The sequence below is a fragment of the Dryobates pubescens genome, chromosome 29 (genome assembly GCF_014839835.1).
Source record: "Dryobates pubescens isolate bDryPub1 chromosome 29, bDryPub1.pri, whole genome shotgun sequence".
Classification (NCBI taxonomy): domain Eukaryota; kingdom Metazoa; phylum Chordata; class Aves; order Piciformes; family Picidae; genus Dryobates; species Dryobates pubescens.
In genome coordinates, this window is record NC_071640.1 from 4,814,802 (window position 1) to 4,840,045 (window position 25,244).

Below are 25,244 nucleotides of genomic sequence, written 5' to 3' on the forward strand. Positions count from 1 at the left end.
GAGGCGTTTTACAGGCTTGGCTCTCAGCTGTTAACTGTGAGGCATCTCAGTATGCCCCTGTTTCACAGCCAGTGCAGTTGCACACCAAATGCAGACACATTCAACAGTGAAGAAAATAGCTCACCCACAGAAGGTGAGGCTGATGCCAAGACCCAGCCAAAAACCAGCACTGATGGAGAGGCAAATGTGGTGCAGGTCTGGGATCAATCGTTTCTGGGGTGCAAAAGTTGTGACTCTTCAGAGAGTGATTTCTCCTCTTGTCTCTGAGCTGTGTGAAACAGGAGGCAGCTCAGGCTGGTAGGATGGGAGTGTGCACACTGTGTTCACCCACAGCACCTCTACTCCCTCTTGTGTCTTAGAAAGCTGGGACCCCTCTGGGTCGTTCAGTCTGGAGAAGCTCTGGGGAGACCTTACTGTGTCCTTTCAGTACTTAAAGGGGCCCAGGAGAAAGATGGGGTCAGACATTTTAGCAACAGCACAAGGGGGGATGACTTTAAACTGAAAGAGAGTCAGACTGGATATAAGGGAGAAATTTTTTGCACTGAGGGTGGTGAAACACTGCTCCAGGCTGCCCAGAATGGTGGTGGATGCCCCATCCCTGGAACCATTCCAGGTCAGGTTGGGTGGGGCTCTGAGCAACCTGATCTGGCTGAAGGTGATCCTGCTCACTGCAGGGTGGTTGGACCAGCTGACCTTTAAAGGCCCTTCCAACCCAACCCATTCTATGATCCTGTGAGAAGGGGAGGCTGCCTGCTCTGCTGAACAAAGCGTCTGCCACTGCATGGTGACCCACCATGGGCTTTGCTTTCCAGGATTTCTTGACTGACCTGATGATGTCTGAAGTTGATCGCTGTGGTGAGAATGAGCATCTCATTTTCAGGGAGAACACGCTGGCCACCAAAGCCATCGAAGAATACCTGAAGCTGGTGGGGCAGAAATACTTGCAAGATGCCTTAGGTACGTACAGAGCGTTGGCAAGTCTTGCCCAGAGAGGCCCTGCTCTAAGGTGCAGGGTGTTCTGCGGGGTGAAGACCATCAGCTGAGGCCTGATGGCCATAGGACACACCACTGCTCATTTGCTGGAGGGTTTCCTCTGGCAGCGAGGTCTGAGCGCAGGGCACAGCCGTGGCTGCAGCAGGCAGCTCTCTGCTCCCAGGTGAAGGTCACTGCTGAGCTAGCACTTTGATCTGCTTTCAGAGGAGATAGCAAATTGATGTTTGAAGGCATTATGCTGCCTGCCAAGTCTTCTGTCTCAGCACTGGCAGTGTCAGGGTGGCTGATTGAATCCTTCCCCTGATTGCACACCCCCGCCAGAGACGCTCCCTGGCTCCTCGCAGCACTCCTGAGTCAGATGAAATCTCCCAAGTTACAGTGATGAGAGTTGCCTCTCGGATCGGGCTGGGAACCCTCCTGGTGGTTTTTTAAAGTGCTGGCTATGTTTATGGCTCCAAAAATATTTCTCTTGATGCAAATGAAAATAATTAGAGCTTCTGCCTCTGGGCAGGTCAGGAAGGAATTGCTGTGTTGCTGTGTGCAGTCAGCACAGCATGAGGATGAGGAGAAGCTGCCTTTGAAGCGTTGTGTCTGAACCTCGGCTAGATTGGATCCACGTCCTTAGCAGTAGGATGAGCAGGGTTTCTGTTGAGGTGTTAATTTTCCAGTATGTTGGGTTCCTACTAGTGGATTTCTGTGGTTTTAGCAGGGAACAGAGAGGTGTAAATACTTTATTAAGACAATAATAGCAATGACAGCGTTGAAGGAGGGGAGGTCGTTGGGCAAATTCAATCAAGCCAACAAATAGCCCACGAGAAAAGGAAAAGGAACATTATTTATTTCTGCCTCATAATGCATTCTGGTTGAAGGCAAGTCTGTAAGTAGATTACCTCATAAAATTTCTAAAAAGCCAGGAGATTAATGAAGGCAGAGAATTTTGAAACCTTCCCTTTCAGGGCTCAATGCAAATGCTGCCAAGCCAGCTCCATCTAGTACAGCAGGAGCCCGCGGTTCTTGCTGGCTCTTCGGGGCACTGATTCTGTGCAGACCTTTTCTCAGTGAACTGATTCCTCTGTGTGTCACAAGGTAACGCCATGCAGCGCAGCACTTCCCCTGAAACCATGAAGCATGAGCAAGGAATGGGGTCAGATGGTAACAGGAGGCATCACCTGCAGGCAAGCAGAGCTGGCTGGCAGAGCTGAAGTGCATTGGAAAGGCTCTCCAGTACATAATTAAAATCTGTTTTGGCAATAGGATAGGAATGCAGGCTAGAGTGGGCAAAAAGCAGGAGGATGGGAAAGTCTAAGACAGTCAGGAATTAGGAGGTGAGCAAACCAACTGGAGACAGAAGCAAGGCAAAGCAAACCTTTCTCCCAGAATGCCACCTGGGCCTGCAGGTCCCTAGCTGAACACTGCCTCTTGTACCCAGGTCTCCCCAGCCAGTGCTGTGTCCTGACTGGGATGGAGGACTACCTTCCCCATGAGCTGGACGTGTGTGGAAGTGGTGGGAAGCACCCTCAGCCCGGGTAGCCAGGGTCTGTTCCATGCACTCCAAGGCGAAAGGTGGCACCAGGGCAAGGAGCTGGCAATTCAGCTCCACAGTCTGAGTGTCTGCAAGGGTGAGGAGCAGCCAGGCACCAAACAGGAGTGCAGGGAATGCAGAAAAATGTTTTAATTTAATTCTGTGTGACGTTCATCTCAAAATAAACCAAGTAAATTGTTTCTTTCCTTTAATTACCTATTTCTCCTGTGAATCACCCTGGCTTGGCAGTGCCAGGACACAGTCTGCAGTAGCAGGCCATCCTACAAATAATTACAGAACTTGCCAGCATACTTCCTACTGGATTAGCCCGAGGGAGCGTCTCTGGAACTGCTGTGCTGGGGGTCGGGGCAGGCTGAGGAAGTGTTTTGGCAGCAGAGTGCAGATGCAATAGCCCACAGCCACAGAGGCAGAGCTGCCAAGTGGGGAAGAGGGATGAAATGTGCTGCTTGGGAGTCCAGGTGCCTTTCTGCAGGGTGTTCTGTACTGTTTTGTGAGCTCCCCAAGCAGCGCTGGCTGCTTCTGGGTTGCTCAGAATCGTGAGAGCTGGCTGAGGCACAGCCTGCCCCGGAAGCCACTGCCACCTGCTCTCATACCTGGCTTCTCTTCAGCTAGTGGTGGGGTGTAGGGTAACTGCTTGAGCCCTGGGTCTCATTTCTCCAAAACCCATCACCAACTGTCTGTTTTCCAGGGGAATTTATCAAGGCACTATACGAGTCAGATGAAAATTGTGAGGTGGATCCCAGTAAGTGCTCATCTTCAGACCTTCCTGAACATCAGAGCAACCTGAAAATGTGCTGTGAGCTGGCCTTCTGCAAAATCATCAACTCCTACTGGTGGGTATCCCCTGAGCATCGCTCCCTTCTGCACGCCCTCGGTCAGCACAGGGGCAGGACAGCCACAGAGGACAAGGGTGGCAGCAGTCCAACCTCAGCCTGTTCAGACCTGTCCCTTAGACACACTCATGGGCAGTTTTTCAGAGAGCTTTGGAAGGAGAACTGCAGGGCTCTGTCCACATCCTGCAGTGCACAGGCAAGTCCTGGTGGTCCAGGAGCAAAGGTGAGGATGGCCAGGGGTGAGAGAGTGGCTCCCTCTCAGCCAGAGTTTGGAGGATCTGCTCTGGAGGTGCGACAGCCTCGCTGATTCCTTGTCACGCTTGTTGTCAGCGGGTGCTGGAGGGTTACTGTCACAGACTCACAGGGCCAGGGCAGTGGAGTCAAGGAACACAAAATGCCTTTTCTGATGTGACACATTCAGAGAGGGGTTTGGTGCCAGCTGCATATGAAAGTCTGGGATCAAGGGCAGAATGCATGTCCTGGGTCTCCTACCCATGTAACAATTCCATCCAGATGAGACTGACAGACTCTGCCTCTCCTGAGCATGAGGGGAAGGTTTGGAATTCATTGGCACCTCTCCTGCCTGCGAGGGAGCTGCACCAGCACAGGGAGCTTAGGTTCAGGCAGATGTTCTGCTGTTGCAGAGTGCTGGAGCTGGGAGGATACTGCTCTTCCTCCTGGGTTGCTGTTTGGCTCAACACCCTGCATTCCTCTGGGTTCACCCCTCTCTTTCCCAGCCCCAGGGGGCTGCTGAGGTGTAGATGGGGTGCCCTTTGCCTCCTTGGCCCAAGGCCTGGTATGCAGTTTGAAGCATTTCCTAGTTGCTTGTTCTCAGGATGAATGTTTCTGCAACTAGTTGGGACAGGCCCCAATATGCAAAACTGACTGGAGTAAGGTGGTGATGGTATCTTGTGGAGGCAGCTGTCGGGCATGGTTGTGCCCATGGTGTTACCAGCTGCTCAGCCCAGGGCACTAGGAGAGCAGGGACTCTGTGGGGCTGTTACAGATGATGTCTGCAATAAAAATGTCCTGAAAGGGCTAAAAAATGGGCTTATAACTCATTTCTTGGAGAAATAAAAATATTTTCTCTCTGCTTCTTGCTGACATTCCCAGAGACTCTTGTCCAGGTCATATGAGAATGATCATTTTTTCCTTACTGCTGGATTTGCAGTCTTCCTGCTGAAGCCTGGGCTTAGTTTTTATTAATGTAGCAACACTGTTGTTGCAGAAGATCAACTAAGGATATTATTGGAGGGAGGAAGTCTCTGATAATAAGGATTTCTCATTTTCTCTCATTTCCCAGCTGTTGTGTTGAGGTCTGAAAACTCATTAGATGTAATCTCCCAGGATACAGAGGGTCCCCTCCTGTGAGCCCAGGAAGGGAATGGCTTTTCCTGACACTGCTCAGGGAGAGAACAAGCAGCGGGAGGCTCACTCAGACTTCCTTTATCTACCACAAATAAAGCAAAGGGCAGATTTCTGTGCAGGTATCATCTGCCTAATCCTGGGCCAATTAATAACTCTCTGACTCAGGAATGCTGTTTACCTGCTCTCCCAGGAGGGATTCACTGCTTTCAGTTAGATTATAATTGTTTGAATTTATATCTTCCTAAAAATACCCAAAGCAGCACTAAAAGGTCGCTCTAAAAATAGGCTTTAAAATGACCTGAGGAAAGTGAGGAATGCAGGGGAAGTGTGTTCCTCCAGCACAGCCTTTCCCAGGAAGGCCGGAGCGGCTCAGCCCCTGCTCCCAGCGGTTCCCCCTCGGTCCTTTGCACCCAGTGGTTCTTGGGGATTCATTGGGCTGATGAGTGCTCAGGATTGGCCCAAGGTATCCTGACAGCTAACGATCTTGCTTTAAATAGAGTGCCAGAGCGTGCCTGCTCATCTGCTGGAGAGAGTCAGCGAGAGGAAAGAGGTTTACAATAACCGAAAATTGTTATAATTATGACATAATTTGGACATCTGGAAAGTTTCAGTGTAAGCAGAAATGCAGCATGTGGAAGCTCGTTACTGGAAAGTTGGGTAATGAGTTAGGGGCCTGTTTGCCACATCCAGGCAGCTAACCGGGTTCCGCCGGCTGGTGCACAATTAAACCTCTGTGGTCTCCCAGGCTGCGCTGGTGAGCGGCGCTCATGGGCTGCGCGCAGCCGGTGCCCGCGTTCGGCAGGGTTTACTTTCCAGTAACTGTACAACCTGTCCTGATCAGTCAAGCCTTAAATTGCTTAAAGGATTCTCCTGTTTCTGTGCAAGTACCGTGAAGTAAAAGGGCTTTGTCCAATTGCGTGGATCAAGCCCAAGACAGAGGAGAATTTATCCAGCTGAAGGCATTGGCTAATGTTATTTGTAAAGCAGGGGGTAGAAGCTGGTGAGTGTGAAGGCACAAAGCCAGCGTGGAGCAGTAGCTGAACACAATGGCAGCGCCTGCGGAGCGCTTCCATGGAGTGGCACCACCCCTGTTAGAAGTACAGAGAAAGTTTTCCTCCTGGAAAGCTGCAGTGTAGTGGCACACACCTCAGCAACAGTGCCAAGCAGCATGCTCAGGGTGGGCATCATGGGGGGGGATGGTCTGCTGTCTGAGACCCCCCCAGACCCAGGGTGTGTGGCTGAGCAGTGTGGTCTGCAGCTGGCAGATAACAAAATGATGGGTGAGGGCTCTGCCTGTGGAGCTCAGAGAATAGCCCTGGAGCTAGAGGCTATGGTCCTCTGGCCACAGGGTACTTGCCACTCTGGTGGACCACAAACCCCACAGATCTTGAACTCAGCAATTGTGGCAAGGAGCAGCCTGTCAGGCTTGATGAGGTGAGTGTCTGTAGCCCTGGGAAGAAGAGGATGAAGGATGGAAGGTGCTGGCAGCAGGAGGGACACCTTGTCCTCACCTGGGGGTAGTGCTGCCGCAGGGGCACGCACCCACGAATGTGTGCTTCGCTCCTCCATTTCAGAACCTTCCACCTGATCTTGCTGCTGCTGGACAGTGGATGGTGTCTCTGGCTCTGCAGCCTCTGTGGTTATCCCCCTGAGCTGTGTGAGGCTTAGCCCAGAGAGGAGGACTGGCCAGTGAGAAAGCCACTGACATTGCTTTGCTTCTCCCAGATAGTCCCTGCAGGAAGCTGGAAAACCATCCTCTGAGATGGCTGTTTGTTAGGGAGATTTGTGATCTAAAATGGAGTCTGACTGCTCCTCAGTCTGCTTTTGGACCATCCAGCTCTGTTGGTAAACAGCTCTTGTTTTGAAACAGGGACAGTGGTTGCTGGCCAGTACAGGCTCTGGGGTGGGTGAGGAGTTGTGTGCCAGGGGCCTACAAGACCAGCAGCAGCATGGTGGGACCCATTGCCAGCCTGTGCCCTTCGTGGGAGTATCCAGCTGAATAAATAACACATGCTGGGAACAGGATAAGGTGGGAGCAGGGAGCTGGAGAGGGCTGAGCAGAAACAGGCAGCAAGTTCTGTGGTGATAAGGGCTGCTGCAGTCTGCTGGCCCCAGGGGAGTTCTGGTATCCAGGAAAGCCAGGCTGAGGTCTGAGCAGTTACAAGGCTGGAGTAACTCCAGTGGGGCTCTCTGTTTGTATCAGTCACAGAGGGATTTGATCCAGGTGGCTGAACAGGAGCATTACAATTTGTACAGCCCTCGTGCTGGTGACCCCAGTACTGCTGGTGTTCTGCTGAGAGGGTCCCACCATGCTGTGTTTCTTCAGAAGACATTCCCCATCTGGGTGGCTGAGCTGCCCTGGCTTCAAAGTGCTGGCTGACGTGCAATGAGCTGCTTTGCACAGTTTGTTTCATCTCTCTGTCTTCCCTTGTCTGGGGTTTGGGCACCCAGCACGAGCAGGAACATCACTCTGATGAAAACTGCTTCTCTGACACCTTCATAGAGCGACTTTGCTTTTCTCCAGGAGGTTTCAGTCTCCTAACAGCACACTGCAAAAAAACCAAAGGACCTGAGCCTGTGACTGGTGTCAAGCAGCCACCCTGCTGTGGGTCAGCAGGGTGAGAGGGCTCTGCCACGGTACAGGTCTGGGTGTTGTGCCCTGCAGCTGATACACACCATGTTTAGTTACTGCTATGTGGCAGCTCAAACACCCTGGCCTTGAACCTGCCATCCCTGCATGTCCTTCTGTCATTGCAGTGTCTTCCCAAGGGAGCTCAAAGAAGTTTTTGCCTCATGGAGACAAGAATGCAGCAACCGAGGCCGCCCAGACATCAGTGAGCGACTGATCAGTGCCTCCCTGTTCCTGCGGTTCCTGTGCCCGGCCATCATGTCCCCGTCCCTCTTCAGCCTCCTGCAGGAGTACCCAGATGACCGCACTGCACGCACTTTGACCCTCATTGCCAAGGTCACCCAGAACCTCGCCAACTTTGCCAAGTAAGCTGGGGTGCAGGAGTGGGAAGGGGTCTGGAGAGGCGAAAGGAAGCTCTGGGTGCGTGGGCAGAGCCACGGCTCCAGCATCAGGAGTCCCACGCTGGCTGCTGCTTTCCTCTGTGGAAGGCTTCTGTTTGTTTCCTGTTGGCTTTCTCCTGCACGTCTCTCTGGGACTCGCTCCCTCGCTGCTGGGTCGGGCAGATCATTTAAGTTTCCAAAACAGGACATGCTTTATGAGCAGGGAAACAGGCTGTGTGAGCACATGGACGAGCAGGCGGGGTGGCAGCAGGAACGCCCCAGCACAGCCAGGCTCTTTGTCCTGTGATGGTGTGCCTGGCTTGGCCTCCTGTCAGAGGCACCAACAGCACCAGAACCCAGACAGCAGCAATGGTGTGCACAGCTCAGGAGCTGCTCTTTCCTTTCTCCGAGCGCTGGGGCCTTCCCTCCTATTAACAATGCAGTTGTCTGATCTGGGAAGGTATGAAAAGAGAATGGGTGGACTATCAGTTTCTGACTAAGCCCATTGGTTTGATGGAAACAAAGCCAGAGATTCTGAAAATCTTTCCACTGGCTGCAGCTCTGAGCTACTTATCCTGAGCTCTGATAACAAAATGATGAGCTTTCCAAAACATGAATGGACAGTTTCTGTCTAAAGCTTCTTAGCTTTGGAAACTAGCTTAGTGCACACGCTCGCAGTCAGGAATGCACATAGGTGCACGCAGGCACAGAAGACATGCAAGTGTGTTACACCAGATGACAAATTCCCTCTATTCCTGACCAAACCCTAGCTAAAGGGGTTTTGGATTTTCAGCACGTTGCAAGAAAGACTCTGCTAACTAAGCCAAGGTGATCAGCTGAGCTGCCCTGCAGATGGCACACAGCCAAGCTTGTCCTCACCAAATCACTGGCATTGGCACAGCACCAGCTACTGCTGGTGCAGTTGAACCATGAGGCTCTCCCTGTTGTGTTCTAAATAAGACATGTAACTGAGACAGAAGTCTGGGTGGAGTGCTTGGAGGGCAGAAGGAGGTTGCAGGAAGCCCAAGGAAGCAACCCAGCTGCAGGTATAGCTCTCCAGGGAGATCCCAGGAGCGGTTTGTGCTGGGCAGCAGCAGCTGGCATGACTGGAGTCAGCCTCAGTGCCCATGGAAGAGTGCAGGATTCCTGCCATCATCATTCACTGGGCTTCAGTCAGTTGATGGTGCTTGGCATTACAGTTTCTTTATTTCCAGTGACAGGTCCTATTTCTGGAGGCTGTGCACTGACCCAGCAGTAAGATTCAGTCTATTACCAAGAATGGGTTTGTTTTTCAAGCTTTCACCTTCATTTTTACTGCAGAGATCCCATGCTGACGAGGACTTAGCTGGATTAGGCTGGAATTAATTTTGATTCTGTGATCAGTGAGGTGTATGAGGAGCCTGCTAGCAACCCAGGGATCCCAAAGGCTTTGAGGGGTTCAGATGCCAAAGGAAAGCTTTGGCTTTCTTACCTGTTTATGTCCCTACCCGCTCTGTTTACAAGGATTTAGCTGAAATTTGTGTTGCTGTCTTGATAGGTTTGGCAGCAAAGAGGAGTACATGTCCTTTATGAATCAGTTCCTGGAGCACGAATGGACTAATATGCAGAGATTTCTACTGGAGATTTCCAATCCCGAAACCATCTCCAACACAGCTGGCTTTGAAGGATACATTGACCTGGGCCGGGAACTGTCCACTTTGCACTCACTACTCTGGGAAGTCATTTCTCAACTGGAGCAGGTATCCAGGAGGATCACAAGGACAGGCTTTGGGGTGGGAGGAGGGCAGTTGGCCAGTACCACACCACACCCTCCCCCACAGCTGTTGGTCACCTTAGTACTTCCCCAGACTTTGGACATGCTGCAAAAGTAGATTGTTCTTTACATCCTTCTTTGAGGCGAGTGAGTGTATCCCTTTCCCTCCTCTGCTCTTCATCTTTGAGGGGAGAGGATGAAGGGGCAGGTGGGATGAGAAGGCAGAGCAGCTAAACACCAGGATTTTGTTCGAATCTGTCTGCAGTTTGTAAAGGTTTGGTTTTGATTAAAAGGGTTATTGTCAAGACAGCTGGACCAGGCCTGGATATAACCGTCTTCTGTATCTGAACTTGCTCAGTCACACTTGCTTCCCTTGCCCCACAGCAGCAAATGGTTTCTAAAACCACGGGTTCTGGCACATCTCATAGCCTCAGCAGTGGGGGGAAATGATGGAGAAAATGAATGTTAATGTATTCATTGAGGAGACTGTCCCACAGCCAGCAAAGCCCTTAGTTCTCTACCAGAAATAGAGGATGTTGGTGGTAATTCTGCTCTCCTTTCTGCCCAGAGCACTGCAACAAAACTTGGGCCTCTGCCTCGGATCCTGAGGGATGTGAACGCGGCGCTCAGTAACCCGGCCTGCCTGCAGGTCTCGGTCGCGGCCGAGCACGCCGTGTCCACGCCCAGCGCTGGCAACAGCATCTCCGCGGGGCTGCAGAAAATGGTGATAGAGAATGACCTGTCTGGGTAAGAGCACAGGAGGTGGCCAGGGAAATACCGACAAAACCTGAGCACCTGCAGGGACAAGAAGGACAGGGTGTGGTGTGCAGATCCATTGATCAGGCTCTCCAGTCACAGAACTGCTGCTGGGTGCAGTTCAGCTCTGAAACTAGACAAAGCTGTGGGTGGTAGTGCAAGCACACGGCCCCCTCCCAGGTCCTTTGAGAGCCAAAACTGAGGATGTGGTCTGGGAAATCAAGAACTTGGCTGTTCTGGTCCCAGCTGTTGAAATGTGGCTGTCCTCATCCTTTGAGGACTTGAGGGCTGTTTGTCCTAACCTCAGACTGATGGGCATTGCCAGGAAGTTCATCAGGTCTCTGAGTGCATAAGACTTTCAGGGTTGACCTTATTCCATCTTTAAAAGACAGAGGGTATGTGCTGAACTCACTGAGATCCAGATCTGGACACTTCTCTAACAGCTGCTGAGCTGTAGAGGCCTAGAGTGAGTTCCAATCTGTTCTGTCCAGCGTTTTTAACAGTGGGTATGTTTAGTGCTGAGCAGTGATTCACAGGCACAGTCACCTAATGTACTTTTTGCCCTGATTATGTAAGAAGTTTCATTCATGGGGAAGATGACTCTGTTGCAGACCTGTAATGTTTCTGTTTGTGCTAAATGAAATGAAGCCCACACAGACTGAAAGACTGTGCTAGTAGAAAAGTTTGTAAGTGGGAACTACAGAACATTTAACAGTGCAATTAGAACTCAAAAGTAGCAATGATGCTGGACTTGCTGTAATCAGAGCTTTCATCTCTAATGCTTCCCAGCATGAGGTACAATTACTTAAATCTAATGCTATGGAGGATCTCTGACAACTTGCTTTCACCCAAATACTTGCTTACAATGCATCATCTTTGATCAGCAGTATATTCACATTAAGCTACTGCAAAGCTCTTTCTTCCTATCCTCAAGAAATCAATATTGCATGAATGTGTGTTACAGCAGAAGGAATGGGTGGATAACCTTCAATGGCAAGACTTAGCTCTGTTGTTGGAGCTGTCTGTCTGACCTGTGGATCAGGCCCCCTTGGTGCTCCATGCTGTACAGGTACTGGCCAGTGTGCCCTGAGGAGCTTACTGCCCAGGTACACAGCAGGGGCACAGGAGTGGCATGGGTGCAGCTAACTGGAAGCAGAAGGGTGATGTACTTTTGGTGTGATGAGCCCCCAGGAGTGTGTCTGTGATGCCTCCTGCATCTCTCACCACACACCCCTCACTCACCTGCCTGCCCCTGCAAGGCTCGCCCAGGGCTCCTCCATACCCCTCCATCCTCCCTTGCTCCCCTTGCACTCTCCCTCCCCATGGGCAGACCTGGTCAGGCCGAGGGCTGGGTGATGTCCACATCCCACACAGCTGCGCCACGCTGATTTCTTCTGAGTGATTTCGTTCTCCTGCTCTGGTGCAGCATTCACAACTCTTCTCTTTTGTTTTGTTTTCCTCTCCTCTTCCTTATGCACTGACTTCCCCGCAGTCTGATAGATTTCACACGGTTACCATCTCCAACCCCTGAAAACAAGGACTTGTTTTTTGTCACAAGGTCTGCTGGGGCCCAGCCCTCACCTGCCCGAAGCTCCAGTTACTCAGAGGCCAATGAGCCCGACGTGCAGATGTCTAATGGCAGCAAGAGTTTGTCCATGGTGGACTTGCAGGACAATCGGCTCTTGGACAGTGGGGCCAACGCGCCTGGCACGGCTGACTCCCTCAATGACAGTCAGTCCTCCCTCGGGCAGTTGCAGGGCATATGGACCACACGGACTCAGCAGAACAGCGTGACGGCCATGGCCACCGTGCGCCGGGTAGGCCAGACCCCCACCACACCGAGCGGCGAGAGCGCGCCCGGCCGGCCCCAGCTCCTGGCGCCCCTCTCCTTCCAGAATCCTGTCTACCAGATGGCCGCCGGGCTCCCGCTGTCCCCCCGCGGCCTGGGCGACTCCGGCTCCGAGTGCCACAGCTCGCTCAGCTCCCACAGCAACAGCGAGGAGCTGACGGCCACCAAGCACGGCTTCGCCACCCCCGCCGCCAGCGAGGACTTCTCCCGCCGGCCGGGGGAGCTGGCCCGCCGGCAGCTCTCGCTGACGGAGAAGGGCGGCCAGCCCACCATGCCGCGGCAGAACAGCGCTGGACCGCAGCGGCGGATCGACCAGCCGCCCCCGCCGCCCCCGCCCGTCACCCGCGGCCGGACGCCACCCTCCTTGCTGAACACGGTGCAGTACCAGCGACCCTCCAGCGGCACCATGATGTCCTCCTCCCCAGACTGGCCCGGCAGCGGGGCCCGCCTCCGGCAGCAGTCCTCCTCCTCCAAGGGCGACAGCCCTGAGATGAAGCAGCGCACGATGCACAAACAGGTAAGTTTGGCGCCTCTACCAGCCCTGGGTGTTGAAGGGACCAGGCAGGGGTCATGGACCTTGGAGAAGAAATTGGCTGATGGAGATTGCTGCAATGGAAGGGGATGTCACTGTGGCTGTTACCACATCAGTGCCAACCCTGGGGTGGCACTGTATGTGGGGTTGTACTTGGCTCTTGCACCCAGCTTGGCCCAAGGCGGAGGCTCAGCAGGGCCAGGAACACAAACCAGTGCTCGTTCTCCGTGTTCCTCCATTGCGTGGCATGTTGGTGTGTGGCTGCCGCAAGGCAGCAGGTGGCAGAGACACGACGGTGATGGCAGCCATGCCCCTGTCCTGCGCTACCATCTTGTCACTGCTTTGCCCCTCCATGACCAGACTGTCATCCCATGCCATAGTCAACCTTGCACCATCTCCCAGACTCGAACCAGGCCCTAATCTTCTCTTGTAACCAAGAATCTCCTTCCTGCTGCTCTTGTCCCAGCAGGGCCACGGCACTCCAGGACGCTCCTTGTTTGCTCTGAGACCCTCCTGTGAGCGCATCTGGGGAGGTGGTAGCAGTAAGGCAGCAGTGTGCTCCCCTCCAAGGGGAAAGCTGCTGCTGTGCAAAGCTCTGCAGTGGTTCTGGTCCCAGACCACTGCTAGTCTGCACAGAAACAACTGCCACTATTTGAGGTGCTAAAACTGAAAGCAGTAGGTCACAGACCCAGCGCCCTCTGGCTTTCCTGGCATGGATAAATTAGTGTTCTAGTGCTCATTTATTCATTCTACATTTCAGAAGGAACCCTATAGAAAATTAACACAGCAGGGGCTCTCAGTGCCTAAAGGAAGACATTTAGAAGTAAGCCAAACCCAGAGAATACAGACAGCTGGCAAGAGCTCACCTCGTCTCAGCCCAGGCCCAGGGTTAAGACACCTTTCCCAGCACTATGGTGTTGAAAGAGCCACGAAGTTGGTGTCACTACCTCTCCTTTACAGGGCAGCTGTGGAGGCCTTTGTCAGAGTGCCCATTGAAGGCTGTTTTATCAGCCCTGTCTGGAGCTGCTCTGTGCACACAGCATTGACTCATAAGTGCTGACATTAGCAGGCATGCCATGCAGCAGCATTTGTGTAATGCAGATCAATACTCATTAAGTACAGAGGGCACAGAGCTCTGCAAGCAGCAGCAGCCTGTTTCTTCCAGAAAGACAACAGCAAACTCCATGTGACCTTCGGAAAGCCCTGGACAAGTTGTGTTTGCAGATCCTTCTTCCACCTACCCCTACTGGCCTCTCAAAATTTCTCTGAAGACTTGAAGTCCTCAGAATGTCTCTCCTGTCCCTATCTGCATTTTTACTTGTCTGTTGGCAGCATCTGTAGACCATAATGAAACTGCTCACTCCTCCTTGGTGGTATTCAATGCTGTTTAAGAACAAAGAAATCTCATTTAGTGGCCATTTTAGAAGCCCATGAACCTCGTTCCTGCCAGCTGCAAGCCCTTCTTCTACTTCTTTAAGTCCATCTGCTGACCTGACTTCCAGGCTGTCCCCGGTCAGATCAGATGATGTTCTTTTTTACCAAAGGGAGGGAAAAAGGAGACAGAGGGACCCATGCACAGTGAGCTGAGCTCCGTTCATTGACCTTTATATGACAGAAGTGGAGCTTCTTGGAGCCAGAAATTCTGAGCAGCAGTGCCCAAGCTGGAGATGGAAGAAAAAGTAGAAAGCCACAAGCTGGGTGAGGATTTATAGCAAGTGATGTTCATCAGCTGAATCTGAAGCCTGATGTAAAATTTCAGAAGGAGAAGATCAGGCTAGAAGACAGCATGGGAAATCCTACAGCCCCAGTGAGGTGATTAAACCTGACCCCACTCCTTCGAAGTACAGCACCTCTTGTGCTGTTTGCCAGTGTCTAGGTCTCTCCACTCTCCAGTGGTTTGAATGAAGGAGAAAGTCCACAACGTTTCTGCCTTTCTAACTTGAATTCCCTTAACCAAGTCATCCAGGTCCCTCCCTTGTGTTCACCCAAGAAACTGGTTATTGCAGTTTATAGTGACCCAGGATGGAGGAGAAATAGCTGGAGATGCACTTCCTCAGCCTTGTAATGCACTTGGAAAGCACTGAAGCAATGCTGTTAGTCCCTGCCCAGGCTGGGACTGAAGAGCAGCAGCCCTGCCTTTAGCTCACTGACCATAGAACAGCACTGCTCCTTGAGCTCCCATAGCTACATGAACAAACCTAGAGAGCTTCTAGGCTTCTTCAGCATTGTAAGTGTAGTCTAGCCAAAAAGAAACCTGTATTTTTCTAAGACGGTACCTGCACCACCAAAAGGAGCATTTAATTTTGCAGTTCTGCTTTTGTCTGTACAAAATCTCCACAGCAAACAAAGACAGCTCAGTAAAAGAGGCTGAAGAGTTGAGTGCAGTCTCTGCTTGCAGAGTGAATATACCACATCAAGCCGCCCTGTTTGCCTGCAGCTCGGCATCTCGGGTCACATCCTCCTGAGGTGATAGGACCTGCTCAGAATGCTGGGTCCATTCCTTTCAGCAGTACCACACTGCAGTCTGTTCTGTGCAGGTGACAGGGAAGAATTGAGTCTGTCACAGGCTGTTTGCCCTAAAATAATGTGTAGATGCAGAACAGGAGCTGTTCCTACCCTCAGCCCCAGCTGCTCTTGTATCTCAGACCTGTTTGTTGCTGTAGGAGCAGCATGGGAGAGGGCTGGCTTGGAAGGAAATTCTCTCTCCAGCTTCATGACCATTTCTATTACAGGTTTTTCTTTTGTTATGGTTGTATGTTTCATTGTAGGCCCCTTCTCCTGTGAACCCCAATGCCCTGGACCGCACTGCTGCTTGGCTTTTGAATATGAACATGCAGTTTTTAGAAGATGAAAGCATTGACCCAGATTCCAAGCACAGGGATAAGCTCAGGAATAAGGACGAGCTCAGCCAAGCAGAAAAGGTAAAACCTGATTGGATTGAAACAAGTTTCTAAATAGAGAGAGAATTTCCTTGACTGTCGTTCATCTGAGCACCCTGGGGACAAGGTGGGCTGTGGGGTGATCACTGCCCAAGAGAGAGGAGTGACAGGTTGCTCTCTGCCTGGCTGCTCAGTCTCACAGGGCGCTCATGGGGAAGGTCTGGGGGGTTTTCACACACTCAGTGACTGGAATTGCCAGTCATGGTAAGAAAAACAGGAGCAAGGAATCCAGTGTTGGTGCTGCTCTGCAACAGACACTGAAGCCAGACAGTGCCTGTTACTTCCCCCATTCCTGCTCCCTCCAGCTGCAGGGAGAGAGCTTAAAAAGTGCACCTATAAAAGAGATGAGAGTAAGGTGTAGGAAGCATCACAACAGGGACCACATAGCAAGAAGCAACTTCCATGTCAAAAGCCTGTAAACAGACCTAAAAATTAAGTCCAGATTCTGGTATCAGAGACAGCTCACTGTCCCAGAGAGACCCTCTGCTGCTGGTGAAGCAGTGGGTGCTGCTTACATCCCCTCCTTCCCAGATGAGCCTAGAGTGGGAGAAGCAGAGAAGAGATAGGATTGGCAAAGTAGGTTTAGAAATAAGGATGCAGCAGTCAAGAGCTGAGAAGAGCCTGTCTTTGCTGATTGCTGCTTCTGCAAGGTGCTTTCTCAGCAGCCTGCCTCTGCCAAGACCACTGCAGTTGGGCACAGTCAGCATTTGGGATGTTTCTTCAGTGTGCTTCTCTTCTCTCACATCAGCCACGTGTTACCACTTGATCCCATATAACTGCAAACCTTAACCTCCTGGAGCCTCCTTCCTGTTTTTCCAGCACAGCCATGTTTCTGGTTTTGTTACTATAGCCTTTCTTGTTCTCATGTTGCTGTGCTTTATCCTTTTGGGACTGTCACCTGCTAAACTCAAGTGAAGTGCCAAAGGCAGATATTGTAGGTACTGGGAGATACAGAGTGACTCCCAGCTGCCCCAAGAAGAGTGTAGCCTATGGTAGTTCAGCATAGTTCATGCTGGCTTTCTGCTCCTTGGGTACTACACTGAATATGCAGGCCCTGGTCAGACAGCAGCTGATACAGGAAACTCTACACATCTAGCAGGCTGTTTGCAGAGGTATAGGAACCTTGCCTGCCACCTAAGCAGAGACACCAGTAGGAACAAATCAAAGAGGAAGTGGTGTCAGCCTGGTGTGTCGTGCACTAGGTTACTGCTGCATTTAGTCACTGAAGGGCTTCTAAAAGAGTTCAGTGCTCATTTGAGTCTGCAGTGAGATGTTAGTGGCAGGCAGTGCTGTTGGCAGTGGAACTGGAGTGAGGTGAAATGCTGAAGGGCCACACACCACAAACTATGTGCTGGCCTTCTCCAGCTCCCGTGGGCAGGCAGATGGCCTCCAGTGTGGACGCAGTGCATGCCAAGCATTGTCACTAATCCCTTTCCTGGCAGCTTTTCCTGTGACATGGGCTCAACTTTCACCAGGTGGGCACTCCCAGGCACTGCTCTACTTCCATGACAGCCAGAGAGACCCCAACCTGTGCAGGGAGGGGCTCTCGAGCACAGGTCCTGCTCAAGGTAGAATGTTGGGATTATAAACTGACCGCATCGCAGCAAACTGCTCCCTGTCCCAAGCTCAGAGGGACCTCCCCACGAGCCTGCTCATTCCCATGCAGCATCTTCTGTTACTTTGCTGTCACATCAGTCACTGACATTAAAGATCACCATTAGCATAATCTCTTTCCCCATTACTGTAAGACATGAATGGTAACCAAGAATGAGACAAGTGTTCTAGAGACAGGAGCGACTCCTTCGGGCTCTGAGGCCTCTCCTGCTATCACTTGAGCTCACTTGCCTGCTCCTATTTTAAGGCTAGGGTAGGTATTTAATCTTTCCTGTTCATGCAGCTCCCTTCTGTCTGACTTCAGTGCTTCTGTGCCACTGTTTGGGCTGTTCCCTCATCGCTCCAGGTTACACGTGCAAGCTGTGTTGTTCTAGTGCTGCAGTAAAAGCTTTGCTAAAGGAAAAATAGTGTGATCCGTTGTGCCTGACCCTGCCCGGGCAGACGGCGCTCAGGGAACCTGCCCATCTGCTAGCCATGGCAATGGCAGGAAGAACATCAGCATCATAAATTTGAAATCCTTGGGAGTTAGTTATTTTTGCTGTTAGTTAATGGAGTGATACCAGGAAAGCAATGTGGATTTCCATGGACTGAGAATCCAGCAGAACTGCCTCCCCCTTTCACTAAGAGCTGATCTGCGGGGCAGACTCCTCTGCAAGACTCAAAGCTGGGGCACAACCAAGTCCAGCATTTGAGTGCTTGCACAGGGGTGTGGATGGCCAAAGAGGAAGGCCATATTTTTCAGCAAGCCAAGTCAAGACATAATTAAATCCATTTCTGTCCATGGATAACACTTTCAGCTTTGTAACAGGCTTCATGACTCAGGTGGAAATCTTTTTCCCATATCTGACTCTTTAAAAGCAGCTTGTCAGAGTATCAACTGTATGTTAAATGTGCTGAGGTTATTCCAGCTGAGATTATTTTCAAATACTCTTTCCAAAGATTTTTTTTTTTTTACACCAAAAGGAGTTTTTTCATGCAGGTACACACTGGATTTTCCTTTAGCAAAGCAAGTTGTACTGAATGCTGTGCTTCTGCAATAGCTGAACCCAATTTTACTAAGTTAGAAAACCCTTTAATTTTTTTTATTGCTTTCTATGATTCTTTTGCTGATTAGTGTCATCTGAATGAGCAGTACAACTGTGGGATCTTGGCTTCATGCAGCAGCTCTTCTCAGACTGAACCCTGGTTTGACATCTGATGGCATTGTTTAAAATGCTGGGCCTCAAAAGGCAGTATTGCTCACTGCCCTGCTCACACCAACGAGTTGCCCTCACTGTGATGCAGGGTGACCACTCTGTGACAAGGCAGCCGTGACCTGCATCTGTCACTGCTGCAGAGCTGGTGCATGGCTTGCAGCACAGCCAAAGCACTCGTGTTTATAGCTGCAGACTGAAGAGCTCATGTGTAAACCCAAAATCCCTCCTGTGCAGCTTCTCCTGCCTGCATTTAGCTCTGCACTGCTAGTGTGAGGAAGGCGCCAGATGCATTTGCCATTCACTGCCTCTAACCTGCATTCCCCGTGTGAAATGCCAGACTCTGCTAACAACCCATTCTCTGAACCTGCCAGTGACCTGCCCGCCCCGTGGAACGCTGCATCGCTCCTAGCACAGTGTGGAGAAGACAGAAGAGGAGGTGTCGGCGAGCAGGGTTATCTCAGACGGGTTTGCAGCTAGTCTGATGCGAGGAGAGGGGCACGGTCAGGTTATGGGGAGACCATGGCAAGGGCAAAGCCCTGCTAGGTAACATGACACTTGTGTTTTCTCCTCCTGTGTCTGTCCCTGCATGCTGTAGTACCAGCAGGACCTAGTGGTGCTGCAGGACAAGCTTCGCATCTCCAACAAGAAGCTGGAGGAGTATGAGACTCGCTTCAAGTGCCAGGAGGAGACAACACAGAAGCTAATGCTGGAGTACCAGGCCAGGCTGGAGGAGAGCGAGGAGCGTCTCCGGAGACAGCAGGAGGATAAGGAGATCCAGATGAAGGGCATCATCAGCAGGTACAGGGGACGGAGGTGGGACTGCTGGAGGTGGCAGTAAGGCATGCAGCCTGGCTGGTGTTAGAACTGATCCCTCTTTGGCAGAGTTAGGTTTCTTTGGAGATGCAGGCAGGTTTCCCATGTGGGTTTTCCAGCATTTGTTCACTTTCTGTCCTTCTGGGTTTACAGTCTCTGGGAGGGGACTTGGAGCCCTGACTCTTTGGGCTCCACCACCAGTGTTACCTGGGACAAGGATAACCCCAGAATTTTCTTGACTAACAAAGGCAAAACTTGGGAGGGAGGAGCTGGCAGCCTGCCCCAGTTCTCAGAGGGTTTGTCTGGCTTGCTCTTCTGCTCATACAAGCAATAGATGATCAAAATACTCTTCACGATGTTTGGTTAATGATCTTCTTACTATCCCATGAGTCCTAGCTGTAAATCCCTTTCTCCAACCCAGTGGGATACAGTATTTACATTTGTCTGGGGCATAGACTATTCCAGTCCAACGAACTTCATCTTTACCTGAGCCAAGCCAACTTGGTGCTTTTAATCAGCCCTCATCAATGGGCCAGCCTTCACTGCTCTGTGCCGCTTGAGCTTTGGGACAGTCTGCTGTAGAGATCTCTAGTGAAGAGCAAGAGCCAGCAAAAAAAGCTGGTTTAGTTGTGTAAGAGACTAATACCTGGGCTTGGCAGAGCCCAGCAAACTAATTTTTTTCTTGTCTGTTTGACTACCAGACTGATGTCAGTTGAGGAGGAGTTAAAAAAGGACCATGCAGAAATGCAGGCTGCTGTGGATTCCAAGCAGAAGATTATTGATGCACAGGTGAGACCCAAATACCCAGGGCTGCAGCACTTTCCAGGGTGAGTCTGCCAATATGCAGCCTCCCTGCCATGCAGTAATGCCAGCTTAAGCCCAGCAGAAGTGTGTGCATGGCTGAGTTGGCACCAAGCTGCAGTGAGTGGCAGAGCCGGTCAAGGCTCCAGCATGATGCAATTTATTGTCACAACATTCACATTTACATGGCTGTTTCCAGAAAGCCTTGGAACTTGGCAGGTGACACAGAGGATGTGGGGTTGGCAGCTTGTGGAGCAACCATGCCCACAGTCCAGTCAGTCTGTGGAAGGGTCATATCCTCACTGGCACAGTCTGAGGTCCCCAGAGCTTTGCTTGGTGCTTCATGTTCCAGTAATGCTTGCGGGACCTGGACACAAGGAACACTGCCTGGCCAGAGCAAAGCCAACATGGTTTTTTTAGCCTTTCAGGAAGCTGAGTTACTGCCATAGATCACAGTGACAGAGGAGCATCAAGGGCTGGGTGCAAAACACTGTGTAAGGAAAAGAGAATCTGAAAATACGGCCCATAGTCTTTTAATTTGTGTAAGCAGAGACCAGCATCTTCTTAGCAGCCAAGCCTAGCTACCGGTTGTGGCTAGGTGATAGTGTGTTCTAGGCTTACTCTTAATAACCCTATTAATCATTTGTGAGTCACTACTCATGACTAATTGACTGTATAGCTAATTAAAAAGGAGATGAGACAGTAGTAACTTTGCAGAAAGAATCACTGTTTTTCTGCAGATTAATTTGTCCAAAGCCTGTAAATCATCATGTTCCTTTCTGCACTCTGGCAAAGCTGAGCAGATACAGGGACAGCTGTAAGGTGTGAGCAGTGCAGCCTGCCAGCACCTCTCCATGGGCTGTCCTGTCTCCTGTAGCCGTGTGTGTTACATGTTGAGGGTCTTCTGCATTGTTCTCTGTCATCTCAAGCTGTAGAACAGTGCTGGACACATTAGTATGTGGACTTTCAAAGTTACACATGGGCAAACTCCTGTGCCTCCCTGAGTTGTTTCTGTTCCTGCTTGCTAATGGCAGACAGAGAAGGATGGTGACTTGTTTAGTGTCGCAAAGAGCAGGCGTGGCAGAAGCAGGCTGCTACACAGAAGCTTTGCTCCCATCCTTATGATAGTGTAATCAGTGAGAGTTGCCATCTAAGGCATCCTGGGAGGCCACAAGTCATTTAAACTATTAATTTACACTAACAAAATCAATTAAACACCGACAGGAATAACTACCTTGGGGGAACACAAGGTTTTAGAAGAGGACTCTTATTGCCTTGTAACAGCTGCAGTTAGAGCAAACACTACAATGAATTTCTGTATAACTGAAGAATCAAACTGTGTTCCATTTTCTTCAGGCTGCTGAAATGAGTTTAGCTCACGTTGTGCAGGCAAAGCGCATTTGTGGCCCTGCTAATAGATGGCAGGTTTTAAAATGCTGTGTGGCACTTGAGACCCCCACATCCAGGAATGCCAAAGAGGTCAGAACTGGATGATCTCTATGGTTCCTTCCAACCCAACCTGTGAAAGGTCCTAGGTCAAGAGACCTCCTGGTTGCTGTCTCAGGATGAGCCCTGGCCTCACAGAGGTCTCCATAGTTTTGCCCTGACTCTTCCCCTCTGCCCGTTTGTTCACAGGAGAAACGCATTGCTTCCTTGGATGCTGCCAACGCACGGTTAATGAGTGCCCTTACTCAACTGAAAGAGAGGTACAGCATGCAGACACGTAATGGGATCTCCCCCACAAACCCAACTAAATTGCAGATTACAGAGAATGGAGAATTCAGAAACAGCAGTAATTGTTAACGCGTGGAGGGCGCTGCCGCAGGAGAGGAGGCCTGGCCAGAGAGACCGTGCAGCAGCAGGTGTGAGCCGCGGCTTCAGAGAACAGCTGCTCTGTCCCCCCGAGATCCCAGCTCCTTTCTGCGGACGGCGCGCTTGACTGAGCCTTGGTGGGAGATGCTAATGCCAGCACCTTGAGGGGACGGAGAGATGGAGTGTGAGATGAGTGGCATAAGGAAATAACACAGATTTGAGAATCACTGTCACTGTTGGATTTAAATCAGTGTTTAATGTTTAAACAAAAATAACCTTTTCCTCCTAAACTGCCCAAACGATATGCCCCACTCCTCCCAGCAAGGAATAACGTCCTTGTCATTGCAGTAAGCGAAATAAAGGGAGCTGGGCAGAGCCTGCAGCAGGCAGCGGCCCAGTAAGTCCAGTTAGAGCGTGCTGCTGGATGTGGCCTGTGCCTCGCCCTCCCGAAGCACAGCCCTCTCCCAAAGCAAGCCCCAAGCCAAGCCCAGCGTCTTTCCTTAGGTAGCTTTTATAAGGCCACTTTTACAGCAGGTGACCCACCCGCAGGGCATTTTAGCAGCTGCTTAGCAGTTAATTGACTCCACCCGCGTAGGGAGCACAGTCTAGACAGGTCAGGGTGCACCCTGTGTGAAGTGGTAGCCAAAGGGGTGCTGCAAGGAGTCATGGTGATGGGGCAGGGAAGGGCATGACTGGTACTGCTGGGGTTCCTGGGGGTCCCTGGGCACCTCAGGGAGCAGAGCAAGCCCAAGGCTCTGCACAAAATTAAAGGGAGCAGCTGGCACCTGGTGAATGGCGACTTGCCTCCTCTCTACAGATCCAGCTCTGTCAGAAGTAATGGGGAAGAGTCTTTGTAAGCAATAGCCCCAGGGCACTGACACACACACACTCTCTTCCAGCCGCAGAATAGAAAGTAAATGTCGCCTGAGCTTGGTCCCTGAGCTGTGAACGAGGGACAGGGGCTGGATTTCCTGGTGCCCATTGTGGTGAGGGGGAGTGAGGGGCTACGTGAAGTGGCCACTTTGAAGAAGGGTTCGTTATGGGGATGTAATGCTCTGTGCAGAGAATTTTTTTGCTATTTCTGGGGAGAAAAACAAGAAAAACGCCCTGAAGAAGCATGAAGATCGGTAATTGTATTTCTTTTCTTTCACAGTATGCATTAGAAAAAAAAAGATCTCATTTTCTGGAATACTGTCCTCTTTAAATTGGGAATGAGCACTGCATGGAAATTAACCGGCTCGAAGAATGTAAAACATGGTCATAAGGGAGTAACCAACAAGAACAGCAGCCACCACCGAAAGCCCCCTTGTCAGGAGCACTGTGCAGGCATAAGCCAGGATTAGACTTTCCTAACTGCTGCCATGCAGATTCGGCACCCTCAGACACGTTGTGCTCAGCGGAGGGGTCACCTCCTTAACGGGGGATTGTGCCGCTGACCTGCCGCCACGGTGTGTTTGTTGGTTTGTGGTTCGGGGTTTGGGGTTTTTTAAGTTAGTCCTTCATGACTCCCACTCTCAGAGCAGGTACTCGTACCACGAGCCAGAGAGAGTCCTCTGAGACATGGATGACAGTGTACAGTGTACAGGACATCTGCCTATTCCTCCCACTAAAGTTAATACACTGCTCAACGCCTGTCCTAGCTCCTCCTGCCATGTGTAAATGTACAGTCAAAGGGACTAGGCTGTTCACTGAGCTCTGCACAGCTTAGGTACCGTCTCCAGCCTCACACTACCCAGGCTGCCTGAGCAGGACACTATTTGCCAGTAAGCTCTGCCTTGCCATGCTGCCCCACAGCCGTAAGGCTCATTAACAACATTCTTCCATGTGCAATTTCTATCAAAATTAAAGATGCCTTTTTTTTTTCCTCCTCCTAAACGTTTTTCTGCTCCCTGGAAGCCCTGGGCCAAGCCTGGTGCAGCTTGGTCTGTGGAGGAGTGGATGTGTTGCACTGAGGCTTCCACCCCCTGCCAACGCCTGCAGAGTGGTGTCACACAGCAGACCCCAAATGGAGCTCCTCAGAGAACAGTAATCACTAAGTTTTTGTGGCAAGTAACAGTCACCTTTGAATTTTGGAGACTAGCACAGATGGCTTTGAAGAACATCACAAAACTGACAAGGTTACAACTGGAGAAAGACCCAGACAGGTTAGGAATACACAGGGTACTGTGAACTGTTGGGTGCATACACTCGCATCTGCCATTGTCTCAGAGTCAAATACACGCTGAGAACCCTGCAAAAAGACTATTTTAAACCACTGTTGCCCTGAGATGTTATGTTTAGAGCTGATGGGTTTTGAGTTCCAAAATATTTGTGTTGTGAGAGACGGAAGTTTTTCAAGAGAGAAGTAACATAGAGGAATGGAAACAGGGCACGGGGGCGGGCGCCCCACCAGCAACATGTTTCTATTCATACACCGAAGCAATTTTGGGATGCAGTCAGTGCTCTCTGTAAGAGCTGGAAAAAGGAACACCCACAAAACAATCGTTTAGTACTGAAGCTAAGCACAGTACATCTTAAGTCTTCTCAACCACAAGCCAAGGCACTGCTCCCCCCTGCCCCGATCTGTCAGAAACTCCTGGTTAATCTCAGACTCACAACTTGCCAAACACATTGTTCTGCTGAAATAGCAGGACCACTCACATCCTTCCACAGCAACCTATTCAAACCTTTAAGGTTCCAGTGCTAACACCTTCTGGAGTTGTTGCTTAGGTTCCTGAGCCAGTATAAAAAGAAATTCAAATCAGGATGAAGTCTCATTACAGTAGAGATCCCCCCCAGCCCTCACCCTTTTTCCTTCCCTTGCAAACTGCAACAGCTGGACCTAAAAGTGACCGTCCCCTACAACAGTTTGGGGGTAGGTTTTGAGATCCAGGCTCAGTTCAGTTCTGTTACTTCAGTTTGTGTTTCTGTTATTTATAAACTGTACATTTGTGTGTGTGTGTGTGTGTGTGCATGTGTGTGAGCGAGGGAGCCAGCAAGAGGCCGACGTGTCCAGGTTACCCCACATGGCCTTGGGGCCGGTACCTGGTGTAGCAATACCAGAGGCAATCCCAAGAGGTGCGTGCAGCACCAGAGCAAAGCAACCACTACCCCTAGCCTTTTGTGATGGGCTCCATCTCTTTCGTTCTTGCGCTTCCTACAGTAAGAGCCTGTTCTAGTGCAAACTTGTCAAGGTATAAACAAAGCAAAAACACACTCGGATTTCTAATCCTAATACAAGTCTTAGGGGGTTTTGTTTGGGTTTTGTTTTGGGTTTTTTTGTAAATGTTTTCAGTGTTTAATGTATCAATCTCACTAACAGTTGTATATAGTAACTTCTGGTGCTGCTTATTTGGTCAGGATTTGGCTGTATCTCACTGCTGTTTTGGAGAGGTGGACTCAAGCAAGCAAATCTGGATCCGGAAAGAGGTTATGATTTCAGCCTCCTCCCTTT

At 50.8% G+C, this 25,244-nt stretch overlaps 1 protein-coding gene across 11 annotated transcripts in view; it reads left to right on the forward strand.

The window, feature by feature from the left end:
• The window catches only part of DAB2IP (DAB2 interacting protein), a 204,240-nt gene extending 180,448 nt beyond the window's left edge, over nt 1–23,792 (forward strand). For 9 of the 11 annotated variants that reach the window (XM_054174496.1, XM_054174498.1, XM_054174506.1 and 6 more), the window contains 10 exons: nt 813–957; nt 3,225–3,369; nt 7,495–7,731; nt 9,284–9,485; nt 10,068–10,246; nt 11,748–12,621; nt 15,405–15,557; nt 18,981–19,183; nt 19,900–19,987; nt 21,635–23,792. In XM_054174496.1, the coding sequence (XP_054030471.1) occupies nt 813–957; nt 3,225–3,369; nt 7,495–7,731; nt 9,284–9,485; nt 10,068–10,246; nt 11,748–12,621; nt 15,405–15,557; nt 18,981–19,183; nt 19,900–19,987; nt 21,635–21,802 (2,394 nt within the window). In that variant the 3' untranslated portion in view covers nt 21,803–23,792. The remainder of the gene's footprint in view (nt 1–812; nt 958–3,224; nt 3,370–7,494; nt 7,732–9,283; nt 9,486–10,067; nt 10,247–11,747; nt 12,622–15,404; nt 15,558–18,980; nt 19,184–19,899; nt 19,988–21,634) is intronic. The other 2 variants (XM_054174497.1, XM_054174499.1) reach the window with 2 other exon arrangements.
• The last annotated feature ends 1,452 nt before the right edge of the window (nt 23,793–25,244 follow it).